At 44.8% G+C, this 27,662-nt stretch overlaps 1 protein-coding gene across 6 annotated transcripts; it reads left to right on the forward strand.

Moving 5' to 3' along the window:
* Positions 1–1,761: 1,761 nt before the first annotated feature.
* Positions 1,762–27,552, forward strand: LOC134457351 (tumor protein D54-like). 6 transcript variants are annotated; one of them, XM_063209327.1, is made up of 10 exons: positions 1,762–1,950; positions 3,785–3,933; positions 5,822–5,970; positions 7,800–7,844; positions 16,915–16,962; positions 20,576–20,677; positions 23,837–23,863; positions 24,517–24,558; positions 26,029–26,077; positions 26,416–27,552. In XM_063209327.1, the coding sequence occupies exons 1-10, from the start codon at positions 1,932–1,934 to the stop codon at positions 26,509–26,511; spliced, it is 726 nt and encodes a 241-aa protein (XP_063065397.1). In that variant the 5' UTR covers positions 1,762–1,931; the 3' UTR covers positions 26,512–27,552. The 6 variants fall into 6 exon arrangements, with proteins under 6 accessions (XP_063065397.1, XP_063065398.1, XP_063065399.1 ...); XM_063209328.1 differs by lacking the exon at positions 7,800–7,844; XM_063209329.1 differs by lacking the exons at positions 23,837–23,863; positions 24,517–24,558.
* The last annotated feature ends 110 nt before the right edge of the window (positions 27,553–27,662 follow it).

Genomic DNA, 27,662 nt, shown 5'->3' on the forward strand with positions numbered 1-27,662 from the left:
GCGCCGGAAAGGGAGGAAACGTCAGACTCATCAAGCTGAGTTGGCTGTGTAGCAACCCAATGTAAGTAGGCGGCTGGATGTGAGTGCCCGGATATCCGCCCGAGTATTTACGTCTATTTTACCTCAGCTACTCGCGTTCGGTCGTGTATTTACGACAGTTTAACCTCAGCTACTTGATTTCGGTCCGATTTGAGTCTGACTGAAGGAGGGACATAGGTGCCGTGCGTAAAGAGCCCACCGCACATCGCCGTTTCGGCGACACCAGAAAGTTCCTTGATCTCCCAATCAAAGGAATAGACCCTGTGACATCAAAATAATAATAAAAAAGTATACAATGAAATTATAACTTAAAACCGAATTGATTTGGGTGTGAAAATTAAACTGTCTCAACCGGGCACCCAAAGGGAATTCATCAAAAGATAACGGCGTTACTTTCTCGTCGGCATTATTTTGTGTTTATTATCCAGGAGGACTGAGCTGAAAACTGCAGCAGTCACCTTGCACAGTTCTAGCTGCTCTGAAGCACGTGCGTGTCTAAGCAAATCATCCTGCCCATTCGCAATGTTAAATAAAAAGTTTTGCACAAGGCTAGGCTATAGGCCTAGTATAAAATAGACACTGGAATAGCCCGTTTCGGAAGGCATTAAAGTCACGAGTTTACCCAGTCTAAATGTAGCTAGCACCCGGGAAGTTTCTGAGTTTTACTCCTTACATTAGTGAAACATAATATCAGGATATCCATCAAGTTAAAAGAATATCTGGGCATAACATTTAAAAGTGTCAGTGCAGAATTAAACTGGGCGCTGAATATAAATATTGGAGCCATTCTCCCTCCGTGTCTAGATACAGTCAGAGGCGCGCGCGCACGCTCTTATTTCTGTATTATATGAAAATATCCTAAAACGGTCACAACATCAGAGGACCTTCGTGGTGGAGGATAGGCTACTTGCGGCGGGGGCCGAGACCGAGTTGTTACGGGACACTCTTAATATTATTGAAGGGACAGACCATGCTCGATACTTTACCCGGTCTAAATGTAGCCCTCGAAAAGTTATGCCGCATAGGCCTATTGTGCAGATTGATGCCAAGAACACGTGAAACTAGGCACATTGACTAGAGCCTATAATTTAGACATAGCCTATTCATTTGATTGTGCTACGTAAACTTAAAAGTGTCAGTACAGAATCAAGCGGGACGCTGAAATATTGGAGCCAGTAACTTCGTGTCCGGTGGACAGCCTATTGTGCAGACGTGTGCGCAGTCTGCGCACGCACAACTAATTTCTCTCCCATTGCTAATCAAGCCTCCGATCTCCAAAAAGACACGGGCACTCAGGATAACCGTTTACACGAGCTGTTTAAATAATGTGATGCACGTTCTTCATGACATGGCATGGTTTGGCCACCCTAAATTCAACATGACTGCATTCGCACATAACGTTTAAACATCCATGATGGAATTGTCACTCTTAATGTGCAAGTATTGGATATGAAAAAAGATCCTAAAACGGTCACAACACCAGAGGACCCGTGGTGGTGTGGTGGATATTTGCCGCAGGGACCGAGGCCGAGTTGTTACGGTAGGCTACAGTCATATTATCGAAGGGACAGTCAGGCGACACAGCGCGACTCACATAGGGTAGCTGTGGTACCGCAAAGCATTCCTGATGGCGGAAATGAATGCAAATGCATGCAAATACTCGGGCGGATATCCGGGCACTCACATCCAGCCGCCTACTTACATTGGGTTGCTACAGGCTGTCTACTTGTCCGTGTGCCTGGCAGTGACTGTCTCGTCTCAGCGAATTGTTGTTGTGGGCAAGTCGAGGATACGGGGGTAGGAGTGAAGTCTCGGTCCAACCTTTATTGCAATCGGAGTATTTCTGTCATTCTTCAGACACCTTTCTCGACGTCTTTTCAGTTTTAAACGCCATGGACACAGCCAATCAAGGTACGTTACAAATTACACCACTCGATGTCAGGTCTAATACATTGTTACCAGTTACTACTCTGGTGGTAGCTGTGCCTGTGGTGGTGGTGGTGGTGGACTCGGAGATGGCCGTGCAGCAGGCTTCCTTGCTGCATACCAGGGCTGCAAAATGGGCCCTGGTTTAGCTTCCTTGATAATACGGAAAAGGGAAAGTCATCGGAGATTACATTACTTTGGATGCGAATGTAAAGAAACGAGATATTGCGGAGCCTGTCGTGGAAGAGGGAGCTGCTGTTTATTTATTGTGCTGCTGAATAAAGTCTAAAATGCACACATTGGGGCTAGCTAGCTAATATTAGCAAGTCATTTTAAAAATGCAAACTCAATATCTTAAACGCGCAAAGCAGAATGGGTCTAACTGAAGATATTTTTGCACACAAAGGGCCAGCTGTATTGTTGTGTAATCTGTCACACAGGGAGAAATAAAGACCTACGAACTTCTTGGCAGTTGTACCAGGGAAACCCAACCTGTCACCAAGTATTTAAATGTTCTTGAAAGTCTTTAGCTAGCAGGCGCTAGCCATTTTATGGATATGTGAAGAAGGTGCCATTCTGCCAATGAATCTTCATCATGGATTAGTGAGACGTTTGATACACCGCAATAATTTCTGGGACATCTCCCACACGGAGCTGTAATACCAGCTTGACAGAAAAACGAAAGTTCTACCTTGACGGATATGGAGCAAACTTAATGGGTTTACCGCGACACTGACCGATGTTTCAAAGTTCAGGGAGAAACCAAAGCAGTAAATCTTAAATGGCAAAATTAACCTGTCATAATTTCGCACACAACCTTGGGTCAACCAGCATCATTTGCAGGTTTATTATGGTGCCAGGGCTAGGCCTACACTGTTTAGAAAGAAAAAATACATCATTTTCAAGACGATAGCCTATGGCACACCGTGCTGAACTGCATGATGATGTCAGATGGCTGTTGGCTGGCATGACTTTGCTCGTTGACAGTTGTGGTACCTCCGGAGACGCCTAGTTGCTTAACAGATATCTTACCAGTTGCATCTGTTTAACGTTTAATATCTCAAGTAACTCCTCCGAGGGAAAGCAAAATTCAATCCACAGTGAACCTCTAATGCCAGTGCAACGAAGTGCAAACATTGACATCTACAGTTAACCATAATACAGATCTTGTCAATGATTTGGTTGTAGGTTACTATTGTAGTTCATCCACTTCAACAACACTCTCGTTATCTGCCATTTGTACTGCAACTCTGGCATTAACAGTACAATAGTTCAGTGTTGCAGTCCAACATGATGCAACATTAGACCCATTGTTATCCTCTTGTAAACCAGTCAGGTTCTCTAAATAACATTTGACCAGGTAAGCGTCATTCTTAACTTCAAAGTAGCATGCACAGCTTTTCTGCAGCACGTTATCTAGCTATCAGGCTGTCCATGTGTCCCTCCCTCCATAGGTCGTTTGCAGAGGGTGTTGGGCAGTAAGTAACCCCCCAAAATCAACACGTAGTGTGTAGAGACAAGAACCACAGAAATGCATTTTAGACATTCAATTGTGATGTTGTTGGACAAACCATACGGTTGGGCGATTTGTTTGGCCCTCAGCCTCATTTTGCGCTACATAATTTGGCCCATGGGGGAAAATAATTGGCGACCACTGATCTACTGCTTCATCTACTGCCCCCTCTTAAAGACACAAGAACAGCAGAGTTGAGGAGAAGGGGTGGCACGGCATGGTGGGGTGGGGTGGCGGGGTCATTACTTATTAAATGGAGGGACTGTAAAACCATCCTCTCAATGTGGTCCCACACTCACTTGTTAGACATCAACCTGAACTCGCCCAACAAGGGGCTGGGCACCAACGACCTGGCGGCTGACGGCGTGGAGGAGGGTGCAGTGGCTGCTGCCAGGGTGCTGCCCCCTGGCATGACGGAGGAGGAGGCAGAGGAGCTGCGCACTGAGCTCACCAAGGTAAACAAGAACACAGGGACCTCACAGAGCTGCTCACCAGGGTAAACTAAGGTCCTCACCAAGGCACTGTAACACACAGACATCACTGAGCTATGCTCTAAGCTCACCAAGTAACACAGACACACACCACTGAGCTACACACAACAAGCTCGCCAAGGTACAATAACATACGGACATCACCGCACTACACGCACGAGGCTTACCAACGTAAACAATAACACACAGACCTCACCAGGGTAAACTAAGATCCTCTCCAAGGTACCATAACACATGAACACCACTGAGCTATGCACTGAGCTCACCAAGTGACCATAACAAACAAACGTCACTGAGCTACACACAACAAGATCACCAAGGTAAACAATATCTCATAGACCTCACCACGCACCAGGCTCACCGGGCTAAACTAAGGTCCTTACCAAGGTACTGTAACATACAGACATCACATCACTTGGGTGATATGCAAACCTCACTGAGGTAACCAACAAAACAAACATGGATTTCGAGTCCTGTAGAGTGTTCAGATTTTCTCATTGGTCTACGCAGGACTCTCAAGACTCTCTTAGGCAATGAAATCTGAGGGACTCAATATTGCTTTTTTTTACTTTGTTAAGCTGCAAAGGTGTATATTACATGTTTAGGCCTTCTTCGGGGTACATAGGCACCTTTGTAGCTCACTGAAGTAAGATTCGGACCTCACCAAGGTAAAGAAAGGTACACACTGAGGTTAGCCTTGCCATAACCCTCTGTAAGCTTCTGCACCAAGCTCACAAAGGTAAGGAAAGGCCCTCACTTAAAGGATCCATTATACATACTGGGGACATATTAAAATGTGTTAATCACTGCATGAATAACACCATTACAATCTAACGTAAACAAAGGTACTCACTGAGAGGTACCATTATTCTGTACATATTGGGCCATATTCAAATTTGTTAATTGTGGCGTGAACAGCATTACAATCCAACATCAACAAAGGTCCCCTTTGAGGTACCGTTATACATATTGGGGCATATTCAATTTAGTTACCGGTAATCTCAGTGTAAATAACAGCATTAAAATCCAAGGTAAAACCCAAGGCTTTCGGCTTTTACTTTCACTTCACTTTCAAGGTAGCACACAGACCACACTGAGGTACCATGCAGGGCCCTATTCACATCAGAGCAGTTTAGCCCAGCAGGTAGCCACAACATAAACAGCTCCCCAAGGCAAAGAAATAAATGTCCTTACTGAAGGGAGCCTTGCCTTGGCTCTCTGTAAACTTCCGCTCAATTATTATATTAATATATTATTTTCATACGCATTACATCTGGGGCTGATCTCAGTGGACTCCGTTCTCAGGATGCATTCCATCCTGGTTATTCAGTGAATTGATGGTGGTGGGGGGAGCTGTTTTGGCAGTAGCTCAAATATTAGGGATTGGGTAAAATCCAATCTTATTGTTTCAAACTTCAACAGAGGTTCACCCCTCCCCCCTGAAATTGATACTCAGTTACGGTATGCAGGTTTCAGACCCTCTGTACAAAATTAGAATGAGGGTATGGTGAGATGTGGCTGTGTGACACTGGAGGATCATGCAGGGACGTATTCAGATGTGCTAATCACAGCATAAATAGGTCACCAAGGTCGCAAGCTGACATCACCAAGATACCAATTACACCAAAGGATCATCACACAAGGAATGGGGAAATACATCAGTAATACAATTACACATTTTAATGAAATGTTTACAATTTTAGAAGTTAATTTTAATGCTTTGAAAATTAATAGTTTACAGTCATGTCGTGTGTGTGTGCGTGTGCGTGTGCGTGCGCGTGCGTGCGCGTGCGCGTGCGTGTGCGCGTGCGCGCTGATGCAATACGACTTCTGCTTTGTTGTTGTGGTGCAGGTGGAGGAGGAGATTCACACGCTGCGGCAGGTGCTGGCGGCTAAAGAGAAACATGCAGGGGAGCTGAAGAGGAAGCTTGGCCTCAGCCCTCTCACCGAGCTCAAGCAGAACATCACCAAGGGCTGGCAGGACGTGCAGACCTCCAATGCGTGAGTGCAATGTTCTAGACCGAGAGTTCAAGCTTCTAGAACCATCCAAGTTTCTGCAGAAGGAGTCCAAGCTTTCCAGAATGAGTTCAAGCTTCTAGAACAGTTCACGCTGCTGTCCCCCGTTCTGCCTTCATATTTTTATTTATTTTGGAGGAAGTGGCACGTTCTATTGGCTGAGTTAAACAAGTTCAGTTGTAGGCGAATTGACTTCTGGGGCTTGAAGGTGGTTGAAGAATAGAAGTCTTTTTTCGATAAAACGGCAAACATCACCAAGCTCCTAAAAAGAAGTCCAGTTACTTTACACTTAACTCCTGCAACTAAAGAGGCGACAATTCCACCAACACTTTCCATCAGTTTTCAAGAAAAGTTAAAGCTGCCCTTTCGGCGGTCAATCATCAGTCTTTGTTTTGGAATTTGGACGTGTCCCCTCTAATAGTTCAAGTGCTGCAGCAAAGTTTTTCGTCTGAGTCCTCAAAAATGATCTGAGGGTCATCAGCATGACTGCACAGGATTGTCATGACGTAGTTAAGCTTAAGATATCCCTTGCTTAGCTGCTGCTTACCCGCCCAGCCTAGGCTGCCCAGCCCAGGTGAACCGGTCCCTCTGACTGCTGTTGAGCTTTTTGAGATCTTCTGGCTAGCTAGTGGCTGCCTGGCTGGCTTAAAGTTAAGTATTGTGGACGTGAAGTGGAGCTCTGTGTAGACCAAATATGTGGTACATTGATGGACGACTCAAACAACATTGTCGAAAAACATCACCACAATTTATTGTCTAAAATGCATTTCTTTAACCCAGCCGCACTATTAGCCATCCGGATGATTTCAAGTTGCTTTTGTCTGCTGGCCCTGCTGTCACAGAGGAAATGCTTCTTATGCCCTGTTCCCCCTGCTATGGCCCGTACCCCTCACTAGTGTCCATCTATATTACTGACCCTATCCTGGGTCACCGAGAAGTTGTATCAGATCTATGATGGCATGTCAGTTGTCAAAAACAACAACAAAAAACCCAAAAGCTACAAGGATATTTCTGATGATGCTGAGAACAATACATGCTGCACATATTTAGGTAAATGACCACAAGCTTTGCCAGATCCAAGCACACGTTCGTCTTTCTGTGGCAATGCAGGCTATAGTAGAATAGGCCTGTTAGGGATGGCCTTCATAGCCTACTGCTCATTGTAATGGATCATATGGAGTCCATCCATATCAGTTTCTGTTCAGGTTACTTGGAGGCTATTTCAAATCTATTAGTTATTAGTTCTATAATCGCATATCTCTGACACTTCTTCAAAATCCAGTTATGGTATTACCCTCCCAAACCCAATATTACACCATATTAAATGGAGGCTGGGGATGATTCTGAACGCTATGCTGGCTTTCCCCCTCCTTTAAAAATCCATTTGCCATCATCCATGGACGTTGTAATGGTGCATATGTAATTGCATCAGGAGGTTCTGGTTGGTGCGTGCTGTCGTCCGTTCACTTGCTGGATGACGGAGGAATGGGAGAAGGCTCAGAACCAGGAAATGGCAGCATGAGTCACCTCTGATTCAGCATGAGCTACTGTAGTCACACGAGTTCAGCCACTTGAGTTACCACTGCAGAGCATTTGACACACACACACACAAGCACAGACACAACACCCATGTAAATATGCACACACATACACAGACTTGCTTGTAAATATGCAGACACACACAAATTAAAACATTTGCCCCACGAATGCAGTACATTCAATACACACACACACACACACACACACACACACAGTCCTACAAGGTATCCTGTGTGTCAACCTGATTAGTCCATATCTTCATTTCTCCCCTCTAGTTATGTGAAAACAGCAGAGCGCCTCAACGAGTGGAATGACAGTTTGTAAGTCTAGCTGTCCGTCTTTCGGTCTGCATGCGTGACGGGTTTGCGGTGCCTTTTTTTTTACACCACGTCGGGCTGTCTTTCCGTGCGTTCTTTTGCAGTAGCCGGACTAAACACTTTTGGGCACCTTTTTTGCGGCCAAGTTCTGCACAGACTAAAACCTCTCGTCTCGGCTCCTCTCAAACCTTCATTCACAAGAGTACAGTACCTGCTCCTGTATACGTATCTTAGCAACCAGAGGGTGTAGGTCAACTGTAATGCACACCTTCAGATAACACCAAGTGTACTTACCATGCTCTACGGCACACTGACACAACGTTGACATTGGCATTACACTGTCAATGACATTCACACTTTGCTTTGGTGCGGGAGTTTTTAGCTCCTGTACACACACACACACACACACACACACACACACACACACACACACACACACACACACACACACACACACACACACAATGCACGTACAAACAGAAGCGCCTTTGTGAATGTGGTATTCATGGATAACTTGGGTTTTCTGGTAACCTGCCGAATGGTGTGGTGGTGTTGTGTGTCTTTGATGACTGCACTTGATTGATTTAATATCCTCTGCTATGCCTGAGCAATCTATGTGGTGTTGGTACTAACCCTCGGCGCCTCTGGTAACATGCAGAATGGGGTGGTATTTTTTTGTGTCTTATGTCTGCAGTTACAGTAATATCTGCTGCCTAGCCTGTGTAATCTGTCTGGTGTTGGTACTAACTCTTAGCTCCTCGGATCGTATGCAGAAAGGGGGGCTTTGTCTTATGTCTGTCATCTGTTGGATGTTGTTCCCTGGCGTCTGTGTTTCCATGTAGTAGGGAGGAGTGTTTGTGTTTGTGTTTGTCTGGCCTCATCCTCCTGAATCATCTTTGTGTAGTGGTGATGTGTTTTACTTCTCATTTAGTCCTTGGCTTTTATTTTCTCTTTCTTTCTTTATCCCCTGCATCTCTCTCTCTCTCTCTCTCTCATTCTCTCTCTCTCTCTCTCTCTCTCTCTCTCTCTCTCTCTCTCTCTCTCTCTCTCTCTCTCTCTCTCTCTCTCTCTCTCTCTGTCTCTATTTTTTACCCCCCGTCGCACTCCCCCTCTCTTTCTTTGTCCCTGCTTCTCTCATTCTCTCTCTTGCTCTCGCCCTTCCACTCTTCTCCTCTTTGTTTCTTTTTTCTCTCTTTTCAGTGTCTCTCTGGCAGTGTCTGCTCTCTGTTCTGGCCAAGGGAGCTGTGCATTTCACAGATAGCTTCTTGTGGTGGCTGTGGTGTGGCTGGAGCTCATGAAATGTACCTCAGTTCAGTAGAACAAAAGACAAAAGCTTGCTTTTCTTACAGTCCTGCTCCTGGTTCTCTCTCTCTCTCTCTCTCTCTCTCTCTCTCTCTCTCTCTCTCTCTCTCTCTCTCTCTCTCTCTCTCTCTCTCTCTCTCTCTCTCTCTCCTCCTAGCCTGTTCTCTCATTCTCTCTTGCCCCCCCCACCCACTGTTTATATGTCTTTCTCTCACTCTTTTTCTAGCTGTCTAGCTATCTTCATCATCATACCTCAGTCTTCTTCTCCTCATCCTGTTTCCTGCCTCCCTCCTCTCTGTCACTTTCTTCCCCTCTCCCTTCCTCTCTCTGGCTGAGTCATAAAAGCCTTTTTGTGATTATTTCAATGTATTTTTTCCTCTCTGCTGCCTCTCTTTTCTCTGCTGCCCACCTGCCAGACACCAGAGCTGATTTTTCTGTTATTAATTTATTTAGAGCTGAGTAAGAGCCGAGACCTAGGTAGGCACTGATATGAGGGAGCCAGCCACCGTTGTCTCAGTCCTGCTCTAATGGACTAATGTCTGTATGAGTATGAGTCATATCTGGGCACAGGGGCCTCATGCCAATACTGAATACTGAATACTGCCCCGTCAGCAGCTGATTAGTGCTCTACCTTTTCCTGTGGTGAGTGAAGCACTGCCTGGCCAGCCATGCTCTTCCCCTCCTGGCCGCCTTAACTGCAAAGTGCTGGGGAAAATGCTGCTTACTTATCCATAGTTTCTAACCAGCTAGCAGAAATGCGTCATTGCATTGCAACGTATGTAGTAAGCAAATGTGGTTTTGGAAGGGAAACTCCTGTAGAGTAGGAATTCTGGTTTTGTGAAATTTGCTTCTTCAGGGGAGAATAGTCCAGCCCTTCCAGGAAGTCCTCTACATTTACATTACATTAGCATTTAGCAGACACCTTTGGCCAAAGCGACTTACAAGGAGAAATTTAAAGGTGGGGTTGCAGGTTAACCATTTTAAGAATATGTACTATTATGACGTTGGGGGTTCCGCAGGCTCATAGGAGTCTATGTAGAACCTAAGAATCCTGGGGGAGTTCCCCCAACGTGAAGTCATAGCTTGCAACCCCACCAAGAACAGGGCAAGGCGCAGTGTACAGTTGCAACACTGATAGCATTGCCCTACACAGACACACGTTTGTTTGATTTTACCATAACTACAGTTAGCCACCTTACCAGCTTAGTTGTTTACCAATGGGTAATTGCAGTGCAACCAACCAACATAGTGTAGCTGTGTAGCGTAGCGTAACACAGTTGGCATCTATCTATCTACCTGAATCTAGTTAGAAGAGAGCTCAGTTACACATTATGCACCTCACAGCTTGAGTGAACTTGGCTCACCCTGGCAGGGCAGGCCAAAGGCAAATAACTGGCGAGAGCACTGCAACGTAGCAGTCCAACAGCCAATAGCTGGCGAGTTAACAGTACTGTCAGTACTGCCAGGCCAGCAGCCGATCTCAAGCTAGCGAGCGAGCAGCACTGGGCCAAGGCAGGGGCTATTAAAGGATAACTTCTGCCAATTTCAATATGCTGTTGTATTGCTCATGCTACCCTTGACTTGTCAGTACCCGGTGATGCTGCTTTTTTTTACTCAGCCCTTTCCGAGACCTAAGCTATTCTCATGGGGGCAGACTTTGTTTACATTCAACATTTTCTTAACATAGGCCTACTCCAAGTATTATCCCAAAAGGAATCGCTATTTGCTAGTTGTCTGCTGATGTTGCAGGGTGTTATTGGGAATAAATCGAGACGTTTTTTTGAGATGTAAACAAACGCCTGACCCCATTACAATTACCAGGATCTCAGAAAAGGCTGAAAAAAACCCCAAGTTCTCAGGTACTGACAAGTCAAGGGTAGTGTGAGCATTACAACTGCATGTCCAAATTGGCAGAAGTTATCCTTTAAGTGCTGAGCGAGCGGTCTGCACGGTTTTCCTCCAGTACAGCCTTGGCACTTCCTGTTCCAAATTCCAACCAATGACTAGGCAGTGTGATGCAGCCAATGACGGTTGAGTACCGGTAAGCGCTCCGCCGTGTCCTGCTCCTGCACCACCTGACCTTTCTAGCTCTTGGAATGTTCCGGATGGAGGACTGGTCTTGTCTGAGAAACTGGCCAGACAGGATTCACACTCATGGCTCTATGAGAGATCTTACACCTGCCTCTCAACACACACAATCACTCGCTGCCCTCTCTCTCTTTTCTATCTTTTGCTGTCTCTTTGTCCTTCTCTCTCCCTCTCATTTCCACTCTCTAGCGCTGCACGCTACCTTTTGCTCCTTTTCTCCACCACCGGCCTCTTCCTCTGTGTCTCTCTCTCTCTCTCTCTCTCTCTCTCTCTCTCTCTCTCTCTCTCTCTCTCTCTCTCTCTCTCTCTCTCTCTCTCTCTCTGCTAGTCCATTTGTCAACTTTGGCCTCTGATTGGCTGTGAAGCATCTATGGAATGAGTGTGTAGGATGTACAGTAGAATGCTTTGTGACCTGTGTGTGTGCGTGTGTTTGTGTGTACAGTCACATGAGTGTTTGTACAGTGGTGTGTGTGCGTTTGCGTATGTGTGTGTGTGTGTGTGTGTGTGTGTGTGTGTGTGTACGATGTACAAATATCTTCGCGCCAGGAAAATATCATACACTCAATGCTAATGAAGACGGACGCCTTCTTAGAATGGTCAGGCCTCCAGGCGAAAGAAACCAAATGCGCCGCCTTTTACGAACGGAGGAGTGGTGGTAACAGATGGTACCGGGCGAAATCGGACCAGCCACCACAGTTCAAAATAGGGGACAAACCAATAAGAGTGTATGAAAGGAAGGAAACGTACATGTACCTTGGACACCGTTTTAATGTAGCAGGGGAGTGGGATGAACAAGTGCGAGACATTATTTCGGAATACACCAAAAGACTGCAGAAAATTGATGAATCCCCCCTGCCACTTGTTATGAAATTAGAGGCCATTAGACAGATTGCCCTTGCGAAAGTACAACATCTTTTCGCAAATGTACACATTCCCCGTAAACGTCCTGAGGGAAACTGAACAACACAACTGTGGCGACAGTAAGGAGGTGGTTTGGCCTGAATAGCCACACCTACCCGTGACCTTCATCCACCATTCTGCGCGTTGAGGGTGGACTAGGGGTACCAGACATTGAATGGACCTATATCGCGACTAGGCTGGCCCACTTAGTTCGAATGCTAAACAACGACGATCAAACCGTTCGAGAAATGGCCCGTGCGTCGCTGTTTCTCGACATGAAAAAGCGCAAAGTCCCCCAAGCCAAGGAAACAGAACCCAGTTTTCCTTGGTTTTAGGAAGAAACCCAATGGAAAGCTGGACGTAAGAGCAGTCGGGTTTGGAGTTAGGTCAGATTGGCCAGACCTCAACGACTTGTGTAACTGGAGCGGAGTCAATTTACACTGGTCTCAGTCAGGACTGGTAGACGAGAACATTATTATTAGGAGTGCAAACAATCACCGTCTGCGCAACATTTGGGGATGACGGAGAGCGCGCGCATTCCTTCCAGCATGCAATCGCGCGTCTCTGCTGTCAATCAAACACCAGCAGCGCAAAACGCGCTGGACTGGGCTCAAAATGCAGGGAAAATTAGCTTGTATTTCCTCAGCAGACCAGTCAATCTCCCACAGCATATTTAAAAACGCATCTATTGATGAGGACATTCAGACTTTTACAGCAAAGAGTAGACTGCAAGTACTACCAACCCGATTCAACCTTTCAGTCTGGGTTACCCCAACTCATTCACCCCCTTCTGTATACACCATGGGACAAACTCAAGTCATAGAATCCATGTCGCATGTACTGAATGGCTGCACATTCTACAAGAAGCTGTATATATCAGGGCATGACCGGATTATAGACCTTTATTAGAAAAAACTGCAATATGTTTGCCCCTCACCTGTAACAATGTATACAAACTGTGTTCTAAAATCCCAAATGTTTGCTCCTAAACCAGAATCCAACTGCTTTTAATGGACTGAATGCAAACTAAACCAGACAGTCACTATCATTGATGAGGACAATCGAACTGTTGATATAGTGGAAGTAGGATGTTGCTTTGACTCATATCTAGAAGAAACGTTTTGTGAGAAACTAATGAAGTATCAACCACTTGTGCAGGAAATCACTGTGATGGGCTACAAATGCCAATATACATGTATATAGTGCTTGTATTTGGAAGTTTGGGCCACGTGCATAGACTGGCCACTAGGGGGCTAAGGATGCTTGGCTTCCCAAAAATGAATGCAAAAAGCTTGCTTAAATAATTGGTAGTCGACACATATGGAGAAGAAGGTGCTGTGTATATCCTTGAGACTTTTACCCCACGGACTATTGATCACTGTGGTGACACTTATCTAGTTCATGCCTGAGTATCTTTGCAACTGACAAATTTGTGTCTATGGAAACTCAATTTTGAATTGTGGGCACAAATAAAGAAGTAAACTGTGTGTGTGTGTGTGTGTGCGTTTGCGTGTGTGTGTGTGTTTACACAGTGCGGTGTGTGTGCCCCGTGGCAGTGGGAAGGGTGGCACTGTAGCGGGCTGTGTAGCGTGTGAACGCATTGAGAATGTGCCAAGCACATGTGATCAGTCAGCCTACCTCAAAGTCAACATGGAGAGATACACACACAGGGCAAGCGCCTAAAATTGGCCAGACAATATACAGTACACTATGTGTGTGTGCATTGCTTTATCCTATACAGTATATGTGGTATGAAGGGCGATTTATTACTCAAGTGTATTTGTGCGACAGCAGAAGAGTTTAAATTGAGACCATAGGCCTAGTGCGGATCCATTTATTTTCCCCTCAAACAGAAAATACAAGATACAGCAATTCACCAGTTCAATCCCTCATATTTACAAACCGTGCAGAGAAATGCAACACACTGCTGATTAAATATGTCCTTTTTCGTTGTCCCAAACATACCACGTGTCAGTAAAAGGAACAGTCCAACATTTCTGGAAATGTACTGATTGCTCATCCCCCTTGGAGTTAAACTTATTGAGTTTTACCTTTCTCCTGTTCTTCCAGACGTTCTGTGAGTCTGGTGATGTCACCTCTATTTACAAGCTAGCATGCATTAATAAACCAAATGGGGCCATTAGCTGCTAGCTGGTCCTATTCAGATCAATGATGCATACTAGCTTGGAGGTAAGTTGCGTCACCAGAGTCAGAGAATGGCTGAAATAACGGGGGAAAGGTACAACTCAATTATTTAAGTCAAGAGGAGGCGGGAAATGAGAACATTTCCAGAAATAGTGGAATATTTCCTTTAAAGATTCTACCTCAACCAGGTCATGGTGGTCAGAGGGAGTAAGCTGCATTTAAACGGATTACACTGCACTCCCAATGAAAAGGTGCCAAACAAACAAAAACTGTGACGCAAGAAAGGAAAAAATGATAAGTGTGCAGACATTTTTCTTTCTTTTTTCACAGTCAAAGGAAGTCTTCTGTAAGCACCAGGGTACTGCAGTATCATTTGAAGAGGAATGGAGGAAAATTCTGGACATTTACTATTAACTTGTTGGTGCAGAACCGAAACCTTTGGTCACAAGTCCAACACCTTTACTTACCCACTGACTGGGGTGAACAGTTCAGCCACAACCACTGCCCAAGCCTCTAGTCCAGGGGTATTGAATTATATTTCAACGAGGGCCATTTTTTTCAAATTCCTCCCAGTAAACTATACATATGTATTATGGTTGCCGACTGTCAATGAAAAAAATGTTTGCATTTCCCAGATGTAATTTCCAGCATTTTAACGTCCCATGTCCCGTTTCAGCATGATAACGGAGCCCATACCTTTATGTCTAAATTCCAAAAAAACGATTCTGTATTTGAAGGGGCTTGTGGGGGACCAGAACCTTGCTGTCCAAGGGCCGCATCTGGCCCCAGGGCCGCCATTTGAATATCCCTGCTCTAGTAGTCCATCACCTGTTTCTGTGGAAAATAACATTTGTGACCCTTTATCCTTGGCTGCCCTGTTCAGCCACAACCCCCCCCTCCCCCTCCGAGGCCTGCTCTCACAGCTGTCTGCTGCTTTGGTTGTAGTCATCAGAAATGCTCCCGTCTCCCCTGCCTAGCCCTGCTCTCTCCTGCCCCGCGGGAGGAGCTGCTTACTGCAGGACATCAGTGCATATGCTTCTGGTTGCTGTAGCTGTTACATAATATTTATGTATGCATAATGCATAATACAATACTGTACTTTCTCTTGATTTATTGGACAGCTCGACACTGTTCCCACTAATGCTTGGCCTTGGGCCGTTTTGGGTTGGATGTCTTCTCCACCATCACCTCCCCATTATAAGTGTGCTACACTGTCTATAGCAGTCCATGTGCTCCGTTATGCATTTTACTGTACTGTACATACACACTCTGCACATGCTACATGTGCTCAATGTGCTACATGTACCTGTAGGGCGGTTTAGCTTTGTCATCACCACCGCCACCCCTATAAGCGTGCTGTATCCATGACTATACCATGTTCATGATGTTGCAGGCTAGGTTTAGAAAACCATTTGGCCATTTTTGGCCAATTGGCCATTTTAAAATCTAGCTATTTTGATATTCAACTTTTTAATATTTTAATATTGCATAATTTATATTTATAAGTGTTGTGTTCCATGTTGTTTGTGTAATTTGTAGAACCAGAAAAGAGCTGTCAAACAACATCTCTTTGTGACTTAAATTGGCTGACATAATCAAGGATAAATAGATAGTGTCCCTCCCTCTCAATTAAAACTTTTTTAGTCTGTTTCTCCCTACATATTAGTGCCAGATTAATCCAAATGTAGTTCTGGGGTTCTACCTTGCCAATGAAAAGGCACACTAAGTTGTATTAAAATCTGTGTCGGTCAGGCCCCAAAGTGTCTGATTTCGCGTGAAATTACCTTTATGCATTACTGTATACTAGGGCTGTAACGATGTTGTATGGAATCGAGAAATCGTGACACACAGTCACGATACTGTATCATGATACAAGAGGGCAGTATAGTGATGCGTTTTAAGATACATTTTAAAAATCGTGGGATGTATCAAACCCTAGGTCAAAAATCGTGATACGAACCAAATCGTGAGTTGAGTGTATCGTTACAACCCTACTGTATACACACGCTTTACATGTTACATTAGATTAATATTCACGGTTCATTTAGGGCTTTTTAGCTTATGGCTCTCTGTTGTTGTGCTACATCTACAAGCATCACCACCACTTCTGCTTCTGTGTGCTCCATATACTGTGTGCAGTATGGAGTCGAGTATATACAGTATTTGTACATGCTGGCCATGCTATATTAGCTCAATGTAGATTCTTTGGTTTTAAGTATTTTGCAAAGCTCTGTGTGCGCTGTGTTGCTGTGATGCAAGGCTAAGGCAAGAGCAAACGATAGAAAGATGCATCCCCTGCCTTGTGTGTGCTGCTATCCCCGCAAGCCTGTTTGTCTATAGCTGTGTGTGATTTTGTTTACTGTAACCATCACAGTGTTTTTGATTATGTTGTTGTTTTTGTTGTTGTTGTTGATGTTGATGATGTGTAGCATGTGTGTAATGCACTAATGGTGTTCCCTCCCCATAAGAGAGCCTGTTTGTGTGTTGTGTGTGTCTGTGTGACTTTATCCTTTGTGATGTGGTGATGGAAGTCTTGTCCCTTGGTGTGTGTGAGAGAGACAGAGTGATCATCTTGTCCCTGTGTATGTGTGTGATGTGTGTGTTTGAACATCTTGTTGTCACCCTGTCACCCATATAGATATCTGTCTGCAGCGGCCACCTTCGACGACATAGCCCAGTCTGATGCGTGAGTTGCTACATTACCCCACAAACATTTGACCTTTGATCTAATCATGTAGTGTTCAACAAAGTCTTTATTTGATTTCCTGTTTACTTGCAGTACCTTTCTACCTTTTTAACAACATGCTAAGCAGGCAGCGGTGGGCTGGGATAAATACGCTGTTAGTCTGTCACTGCGGTAGATGCTTGATTGATATTTTCAGCCTTAGAGAGCAATGATTTGCTGTATGTGTGAAGAGTCTCATTCATCCGGGTGTTATGGTAGTCGGAGGAGCTAAGTTGAAACAAACTGGACTAATTTTAGGGTCTTGAAGAAAGATCACCCAAGGACTATATTAGAAGGGAGTCGGACGCAGAGTTTCCATTCTATTCCGTTAAATGGATTTGATCTTCAACTGTTGATTTTTGCAACAGAAAAACTGGTTTCCTGGTTGTTATTTTCAATCAGAAACTGGAAGCTAGGGTGGGACATTGCCAACAATTTTGTGATGGGCAATACCAACAAGGACATCTTTTCCTTTTTTTGGTGGCAAAATCGACAGTTGAAAATCTATTGAAGCAAGCGGTGTCCATATAATCCACCGTGTTTGGTTTCACCTACTGTATAATCCGAAAGACCTCTGAAGTCCTGGCCATGTTATGGAGAACAAGATCCCGAAGTAGTCTTTGGTCTTCAAACTCCAGAAATTAGTCCAGTTGCACACAGCTTAGCTCATTTGACCACTGCTACTGCTGGTTATGTGGTTTTCAGGGTCTCTGATATTGTTTATGTGGGGATTGTTGAGGGGTTACTGTGTAATGCAGTTTTCTTCTTGGGTGCTTCGTTCTCCCCTATGGGACTAACCATAATGCTTTAAGGTCCGTGCGTGCGTGCGTGCGTGCGTGCGTGCGTGCGTGCGTGCGTGCGTGCGTGCGTGCGTGCGTACGTGCGTGCGTGCGTGCGTGCGTGCGTGCGTGCGTGCGTTGGGCCTTTGATGATGATGGAGATGACAACATTGCAGTGGTGGTCTCACTCAGCACTAAGGTCTGTGTCTTGTTTATAGAAAGGCTAACCATTCTAGTCTACATTAGGCTAACAGTGTTAGGCTTACCCTCTGGTACTTTGCTTTAGTTTAGCTCATTACTCCTGAGCAGTATTAGGGGTATTGGGCCAACACTGCTACCCTCACCCAGTGGTCCATATGGACACCTTGCCTTAGTTGAGCAACACATCATTCAAGGGATTTAGCCTGAAAACTGGGTAAGTACAGTAGGCTAATAAATGCGGAGTGTATGTGTGCGCATTTGTGCTTGGTGCTTTTATGGGTTTTCCCCAGTTGTTGTGCCATACCAGATCAAGCTTTTCTCATTGGTTGGCACAAGTTGTGAATTTCTCAATGCTTGCCAATCTCAATCTCAAGTGCTTTTCTTCTTAAGCAGAGCTTGTTTGTGGAGGGTGGGGTAGCCAGCGTGTTTTATTTTTGAAAATCCAGTTGGACTACTATTCTCTGGCCACTCCCTATCATTTGGGTTTAGTGTCCATGTCCCAGTAATCCCTAAACCATATAGGCCCATCAGACTCTTGTCAACAGCTACTTGCAATCTCCATGTCTGACCATTCCACTACCAAAGACAACACTATTTCATCACAATATTTCGGCCAATATACAATATCATGGTACTTCCGATACACTGATACTCGGTAGTACTGTAAATGCCTCTCACAACAATCCGTCTGATGTTGGCACCACATTGCTCTTGTCCATCATGTAGTCCTTCTCTGCCACCTTGTCCTTTATCACCTTCACGACTTTGGTAGTAAATCTATTATAGGAGACAGGACTGGCCAATTTCAAACCGTGCAACACAATTCCAACAAACTGAACTCTAACAAGAACTAGTAGCTAGTCAGGCTGGTTTTAAGGGGTGGGAATCGTCAACTACATCGGTTTGACAATGACAGGCACAGTACAAGCGCACTGAGCTAAAGGGCTGGTCCGATAGCCCAACACTACCGCACTGTATTGAGGCTTCGGGAGGGAGGTTTACTTACGTTCCACACCAAACTCTGCTAGTTTGCCTCCGTTACACTCTCCCCCCTAAACCTCACTCCCATCCGGGTCACTGCACCACTGTGACAGAGGTGTTCCCGCCCAGTTCGTCCCCCTCGGGGATCGAACCTGCCACCTCGTCAACTACATCTGTTTGGCAATGGAATGCACAGTACGACACCGCTGAGCTAAAGGGCCGGTCAGATAGCCCAATGCTACCGCACTGTATTGAGGCTTCGGGAGGGAGGTTTACTAACGTTCCATGCCACACTCTGCTAGTTGGCTTCCGTTACACATAGCATAGACATTTCTTAGCAGGACATCAGTCTAACATCATTAGTTTTATGGCAACCTTGCAAAATGAACAGCCATGGTAAATCCATGGAAGATGAAATGAAGAAAATACATTAAAAACACATTGGTAAATGATTACAAAGGTACTAGATTGAGAGCTGAAAAAAACTCATTCATTTAAATCCATCTTCATTTCATTTATTTTCATTTTCATGTAGTTGTTATGAGTGACTGCTTACTATGCAGCAATCAAATGTACACATTGCGATTTCGGATGTTTTCCCCCTAGTCAAGTATCACCACCTGTCTTGATTCATCAGGCTAAGTATCCAATACCACACACACGCAACCACCACCCATAGGTAGAGTGAGATTGGATGTGGTATTTTAACACACACCACCCATATGGTAAATGAAGAGTGACTTAAGGTACTTAAACAAACCCACTAGGCCTAAGTGTAGAGCAAAGTTGAATACATGTTGACACACCCACCACCCATACAGTAAGTGTACTCAAGGAGATATCCTGCACAGTGGAAAGTACAGAGCAAACAGGCACACAGGCCTCCTCCTCCTCCTCCTTCCTCTCGTAAATGGGTCATGCACTCTCACAATCTCTCATCACCAGGCTACCATCTCTCTCTCTCACTCCCTCACTCTCTCTCTCTCTCTCTCTCTCTCTCTCTCTCTCTCTCTCTCTCTCTCTCTCTCTCTCTGCATCTAATTCCTCGCTCTCTCAATCTTTTTTTCTATCCCTGTCCCCTTTACACTCTCTCTCTCTCTCTCTCTCTCTCTCTCTCTCTCTCTCTTCCAATATATTCACACTTCCCTCTCTTAATCTTTTCTTTCTCTAGCTCTTCCCTCACCTGTCTCACTCCATATCTTTCTAGTATATTCTGTCTGTCTCGCTCTCATACGCACATACACACACCAATACACACTAGTTCTCAGTCATGCTCTGATTGTGCCTCTATGTGTTTTGCATATTGGCGCTTGCGGATGTGCCCAGATGTTCCCATGAGCCTTTTGTCTGTTGTTTTTGTCTGGTCTCCCAGACTTTAGTCTTTTGTTCGGTGTCCTCTTCATACCGCCCTTTCGCACCAACTCTACAGGGAGAAGGCGAATTGGGAGGGCGGGGGTCAATTTGGGCAATACATTTTCAGGCAGCCATTATGATTATTGTGTACATGTTTTAATAGCTTTCTGATGTGCATCTCTCTCTCTCTCTCTCTCTCTCTCTCTCTCTCTCTCTCTCTCTCTCTCTCTCTCTCTCTCTCTCTCTCTTTCTCTACACAGATATAAAAAGACTCAGGAAACCCTGTCGGTGGCGGGCCAGAAGACCACGGCAGCCTTCTCCACCATGGGCACGGCCCTCAGCAGGAAGTTTGGAGACATGAGGTAGCGTAAACACTTCAGCCAGGAGGGCAGGACTTCCTCACCTCCTCGCCTCCCCTTCCTCTTGCTGTCCTCCAAACCTGGACCTTTCCAACACACACCTTTCCTTTCTCACTCACTCACTCTCTGTGCCTAGCGCCAACCAGCAAAGCTTCTCATCCTGTTTCACACATACACACACACATATACACACACATATGATGTGAAAAAATATCCAATTATCTTCATAGAGAATTGAATATTTACTTTTGTAGGTAGGATGTAGACCAGCTGATGCCACTGTGATGCTCCTACCTTTGCAGTTTACTTGTAGTACTCTAAGCAAAATGTGCTTCGTACAAATGCTCATCTTGAAGTCTTTGCTGTTTGGAAAGTTGTTGGCATGTAATTACTAATGACATCATATGTAATTGCTAGTGTAGTAAACTCAGTCCGTGAATGACTTGCTGTTCATTTCTCCTCCCTGTCCTTCTGTTCCTGCATGCACGCCACCTCACCTCACCCAAGCATGCATGGCACCTGCACTCTTTCCATGCTCACAAACCTCTTTTTGTTGATGTTGAGTAAGAGTATGAAGTTAAGATTCCGCCTGTGAAGACACAGGTCATCATAATCTCCGCAACTCCCATGCTGCCTGTTCATGTCTAATGGATTTCCAAAAGGAGTTCCTTTCCAAGCGGTGGATATGGACGCCATTTCTTCCCTTTAAAAAATGCGGAAAAAACTCCTGCCCATTGACCATTTTGCAGTTTTCTTTAATGGCAGGTCTAATACCAATACGTTGTGTAATAACGAAAATGGCAATCTGAGGTGTGCGAAAAAACCACAAGTTCCCTTGAAATAAAACATAGCAACACTCTCATCTTGTCTAACCAGGAGAAGAGAATTTTACCCCGCACCCCCACTCCCCCTCCTCCCCCACATTCCTCCCGTAGAGAATAATGACATGCACCGTTGAACACTAAAAACAGTAGACAGAAAAACAAACGCAGTCTGGCTGATCAAGCATATCACACGTATCGTTAGTTTTACCCCGATGATTAAGAATAATAAAATACAGTACAAGCTGTTTCAAAACCAAGCCAAAACAACTTGATGTATTGTATTATTGTATTAGTCGCGGACTAGATTTGGCAATGCAATGGGACAAATACAAGTAAAACACTATTCCCTCCTGTGCCAAACAGACCTTTGGCCAGTTAGTAGATATTATTCTTTATCTCAAAGGAGATTTAAATTAAATCATGTAGCCTGTTTATTGCATTTAGCGGGAAACTCCATGAATACATATTTATTTATTTACACAATGGTTTATTTATTGGCTGTGGCTTGGTTGTTCCATTCCACACATGGCTTTTCTCAACACGGCACAGCCTTGAACGGTCAAACAGAATAGTCTCTGCAGTGCACCCTCTGGTGTCGTAAGTGTAGAAACTCAACAAAAAGTGAAACTTTCAGACGGTGACATCTTCCATTTTTTTTGTTTCAGTTTTCATTGTAGAAGAAAAGCACAAATCTGCTGCTTTGTATTATCACTTTATACTCATTATACTTTGGCTTGAAATGAACACTATGAAACTTTCAAGGGCATACCTTCCAACACACTTCCAAGGTGTGCAGGCCCTCACGTACGGTACATTTTCAGGTTTCTCAATTGCACTTTTGTATTTAAAATTTATTTTAAAAAAAATTGGCTGATGCCAATCCCCATCCCTGGCATATTATACACTCACTGAGATGAATGGAGTGGCAATAAACTAACTTTTTTTCCATCATCAGCCAAAATGGCTGGTAGATGTTTTAGATGTCACTCACTAATGGGTCAAAGTGGCTAGTAAGTTGGTCTTTTCTACCAGCCAAACTGAAATTTTATCAGCAATCTGCCGTTTGGCTGGTGTTAATGTAGAGACCTGGACATTGCTGTTTTAATCCCGGTATGTATTTTAGACCCTCTGAGTCTGATTGAGCAGTGGGAGGGAGGGGTGCTGTTTCATAAACCGTTGACCCGCTTTAGTTGTGTCAAGCGACCGCTACTGGACTCCCTGCTGCTTTGGGTGCAGACAGGCACCTGCTAAATCTCATCAATTTAACGCAATGCTGACACTTGGGTTCACATTCTCATAGTTTGAGAAAAGAACCTGGAGAAAAAAAGTGAATATGCTTATGTAGCTGTACATTTTTTTCTGCAAAAAAAAAATCCCCATTCTCTTGAAATATTTAGTAATGTCTTTATATGGTGTGTTGTGAAATGCATAACCACAGGCTCATTTTACTGCAAACAAAAAAATCTGGGAAAGAAATTATCAAATTCTCCTTGTTTAATCTCACTCAGACTGCTCCAAAGGCTCCTTGTCTGTGGTTGGTTAGAGTATCGCTCTGGCGTATCTGTCTCATTTCCTATCTCTTATCAGTGACCTACTTCAGCTCAACTCATTTACTCTTCTAAACTAGACCACCTCACCTCACTCTAGCTCTGTGTCTCGTCTGTAATGGGAGTGAAACTGTCCTTCCTTTCGCTGCTTATGCACCTGCCATTCCATCCACGATCAGAAGCCCTATTGCTCATGCATCATTTTCACTCGAATTGGTAATAACTAGTGTTGTGTGCATTTATTTAAACCCAGTAAGCATTCCTATCAATTTCCCTTTCTAACTCCCATTTCCATTAATATTTCCATTAACTCTCATAAACTCATAAATATGCATCCTCTTCATGCCTCATCTACATGCCTCCTTTCTACCAGAGGTGGCCAAAGTAAAAGTAGAAGTAAATGTATGGTTTAAGTACAACACCAGCACATGATATTGCATAGCAGTTATACTACTTATTACATTGCACCTAATAAGGTGGCTAGTTGTTGTTAAAAAAAACTCTAAAAACCCTAAAAAGAAAACAATACAAATTTGATCCAACCAGTGCAGAATCAGGTACATTGCTCTAAAGTAATTGTAGACCAGTCACTCAATGAAGTTACTTGTGTTGGAAGGAGACTATGGCAGCTTTTGATTTCTACTTCTGCTTTTACCTTGGCCACCTCTGCTCTCCACTAACCCTGCTGTAGTAGTCCTAGCTCTCCCTTCAGATGCAATGTCTGCCTCCCACTAAACGGATTGCTTCCATTTCTTTTGTTTTTGTTTACTACTGCTTCCCTTGGCCAACAGAGCTCTGCCTTTCTCCAATTCTTTTGGGTAAGACTGATTTGGGTATTTTTAATTATTGGGATAATCCATAATTCAGTTAATTTATTTGTTCCTCCTCTGCCAATGTAAAAAGATTAGGATTTCTTCCTCCTTCATTAGTTTAAGCTCTGTTTGAATTGGAGATTATACCCCTGTAGTGCTGCTCTATCTGCTCTGCCCTGGCATACAGCATTTGCATGTCTCAATATTACAATTACAGTAGTCTGTGCTAATTGCTAAATAGTGAGCTTTATGATTTATGGGCATGAATTAAACTCGTAATTGCTAAGCCGTGCCTAACCACTGATATGAAGCGGTGGTGGTGTAAGGCAGACCACAGTTCAGTGGCCTATAGAAACACTGAGGCATCAGAAGTACCACAGCAGGCTACATCTAAGACTTGCTATTTAATATTCCATACACACATGACAAAATGTATACATGCAGAGTAACACACAAACATGCAGAATAACATTGAAACATTTTAATAATTGCACATGTATAATAAATAATTATTTCCTGCTTTTTGCACTGATGACTAAGTCTAATGATCCCTCCTAACCACTTGAGGGCGCTGTGCTGTGATCTGCTGTGTGTGTCCTTTCTGCTTGCCTGCCTTGTAACCCGCGCACCTCTTCTCTCCCTCTCTAACGCCCTCAAAGTGGCAACTCCATCCGCCACTCCATAAGTATGCCAGCCATGAGGTAATGTACACACGGGACCCCGCCACACCACCCAGGTCCCACTCATGAGTGTCTCTCTCTCTCTCTCTCTCTCTCTCTCTCTCTCTCTCTCTCTCTCTCTCTCTCTCTCTTTTTTCTCTCTCTCTCTTTTTTCTCTCTCTCTCTCTCTCTCTCTCTCTCTCTCTCTCTCTCTCTCTCTCTCTCTCCTTCTCTCTCCCTCTTTCTCATACACATGGGACACCGCCCTGCCACACAGGCCCACTCATGTCTCTCTCTCTGTCTCTGTCTCTCTCTCTCATACACAAGGGACACCGCCCCGCCACACGGGCCAAATCAGATCTCTCTGTCTCTCTGTCTCTGTCTCTGTCTCTGTCTCTCTCTCTCTCTCTCTCTCTCTCTCTCTCTCTCTCTCTCTCTCTCTCTCTCTCTCTCTCTCTCTCGCGCTCTCTCTCTCTCTTACTCTGACACAGGCCTACTTTATCTCTTTTCAATTAATGCTCTATCTCTCCCTCTTTCTCTCTCTCTCTGAATGAGTTAATGAGTTCTTCATGACTTACATTGAAATAGACATGTATAGTATCACCAGTCTTTTTCTTTTCCATTAGAATTAGCAGGAGGTTCAGAGAAGGACATGTATATAATTAACTCACTTCTACAAGGTATCTACAGCATAGACAGTAGTCAGTTAGCAGCAAGACTAATCTAAGCTAGCTGCTGATCAGCTGTTTAGCAGCAGAGTACCAGAGCTTAGGAAGGCAGAAGAGTGCCAGACCCGTCCAAGGACATATTGCTGCACAGGCCAACCGGGCTCAGGCCCAGGGGCCCAAATGTTGTAGTTGCAAGTCTGTTCTTTCAGTCACTGAAAGGAAAACATGGCACAGTGACCTACTGTGACAAGATAAGCAGATAAGTCACTTCTCCAACTTCAATCAAGACCTTTTCATTATCATTCAGTGGGTTGTCTTTATGGCCCAATTACATGGTGAAAACCAAAGAGCTGTGAAGATAAGTGTAAGAAAAGGGTCAAGTGTTAAGCACACAAATGCACAACAGGAAAATAAGTTGAAACAGAAAGGTTGACTGAGCGCTCTTGTTCTCCAACTTAGTAGACTCCAAACTATGGGTGCTCTTGAAGTAAGAAGACTTAAGTCCTTTCACTTAGAGCGTGTTGGCACTAGGGCCGACTTCAGGCAACTCCAGAGGCCGACAAGGATTGTCCTAGGAAAATAAGTTGGTCATGTCTGGAATTCCCATTTCTGCTGAGTTTCCTGGAAGGTTGCCCCCATTTCTAAGAAAATCCGCATTCACAAGCTACACGCACTGTCATGGTGGTAATTTATAAATAAATAATGAGACTTAGCTCGTGAGTGCGGATTTTTCTTCTTTAAGTTGATACCTTTTATCGCGCACCCAAAGTGGCACGTGGCCCACTGGTGTTATAAATGATCAGTGAGCATTGGCCTAACAGTCACCATTTTGTTTCCCCCTCAGGAATTCGACAACCTTCAAATCCTTTGAGGACAAAGTTGGAAACCTCAAGGTAAAGCCGAGAAAATCCACTTGCCCAACAATTGTACTTGTGTTTGTATTTCTCAGTTCAGTGTTATTGGCATTTAAAGCATGATTACGAATCTAATGATGTGATTAGGTCTTCAAATAGTTTGCCAAGAAGTCATGAAGCGATTAAGTTAAATGTATATCTAAACATACAGTATCTAATATGCGTGTACGTATAGACAGAATGTGAGGGGTTTTTTTTTCGTTCCTTACCTTGCCCTTACATCCTGTGTGTGTGTGTGCGTGTGCGTGTGCGTGTGCGTGTGCGTGTGCGTGCGCGTGTGCGTGCGCGCGTGCGTGCGTGTGTGTGTTCCTGTGCAGACCAAAGTGGTTGGCGGCCGTGCTAACGGTGAAGAGGTCCAGTCTCCAGAGGCCCAGTCTCCTAGCAACCCCGTACAGGACAACGCCCCCTTCTAGAGAGCCGGCAACGCTACCACCACGCGCACCTCCCCCACTCCTCTCCTCTCTCCTACACCTCCTCCTCTCTTACCTTGCTCCTCCCCTACTCCTCGCCTACCAGACTGTACAGTTGAATCATCTCTCTATCTCACTCTCAGCAGTGATGCCTCAAGCCGGACAGCCAACCAACCACCTGTGAACTCCCGCTACTGGCACCCAGTCCCCGTCCTCCCCAAAAGCCTTACACCTGACCTTCTCATATGTTCTCCACTCCTCTCTCCTCCAATACCCACCCTCCCTGTCCCGTCCTCCACTCTCCTCCACTACCCCATCCCCCAAAAAAAGCCTTGCATCTTTCCTTAGCTGAGCTAATCACCACTCTGTGACTCTCTGTCCTCCAATACCACCCCTGCCAGTCCCCTCCCCACCCTCGAAAGCCTCACACCCTAATCCTCCTCTCTTGTCCAGCCCTCCCAAAAACCCTGCACCTTACCTTACCCCACCTGAACTCTGCCCCTCTCTGTTGTACAGACTCCCAAACCTCCCTGCCACTCTCCGAAACGCTCACACATGTCCTCACCTGACCACGACTGTGCCCACCTGACTCCCGTCTCTTCTCAAACCCCTCCGCCTGTCCTGAACTTGCCTACTGGCCTCCACCTGTTCTCAGCTGATGCTCCGTTCTCTCCCCATCCCCTACCTGCCCTCCCCTTTCTCTCCCCTCTGTCCCCTCTCTCTTCACCTGCCCTCCTCTTTCTCTCCCCTCTGTCTCCTCTCTCTTCACCTGTGCTCTCCTGTCTCCTCTCTCTTCACCTGTGCTCTCCTGTCTCCTCTCTCTTCACCTGTGCTCTCCTGTCTCCTCTCTCTTCACCTGGCCACACCTGTGCTCTCCTGTCCCCCCTTGGCCTTCACGGCAGCATGTGCTCATCTTGCCATCTGAAAACAACTCCAAGCACCCCAACACACCTGTGCTCTCCTCAAGGCAACATGACATGGGATCCACTCAACGCCACACGTGATGACGACAAGAAAACATTAATACACACACACACACACACACACACACAAAAAAAGAAAAGCGAAAAGAAAACAGACAATAAAAAGATGTTAAACCATTTTGTATTATAAACTATTTTACACTGCTTTGCATAATGTTTTTACATAACTTT

This window comes from Engraulis encrasicolus, chromosome 10 (assembly GCF_034702125.1).
Source record: "Engraulis encrasicolus isolate BLACKSEA-1 chromosome 10, IST_EnEncr_1.0, whole genome shotgun sequence".
Lineage (NCBI taxonomy): Eukaryota > Metazoa > Chordata > Actinopteri > Clupeiformes > Engraulidae > Engraulis > Engraulis encrasicolus.

Coding starts and splice junctions, on each gene's coding strand:
- LOC134457351 (XM_063209327.1), top strand. Junction 24,559..26,028: donor ATAAGTATGCCAGCCATGAG/GTAATGTACACA, acceptor TTTCCCCCTCAG/GAATTCGACAACCTTCAAAT. Junction 26,078..26,415: donor ACAAAGTTGGAAACCTCAAG/GTAAAGCCGAGA, acceptor GTTCCTGTGCAG/ACCAAAGTGGTTGGCGGCCG.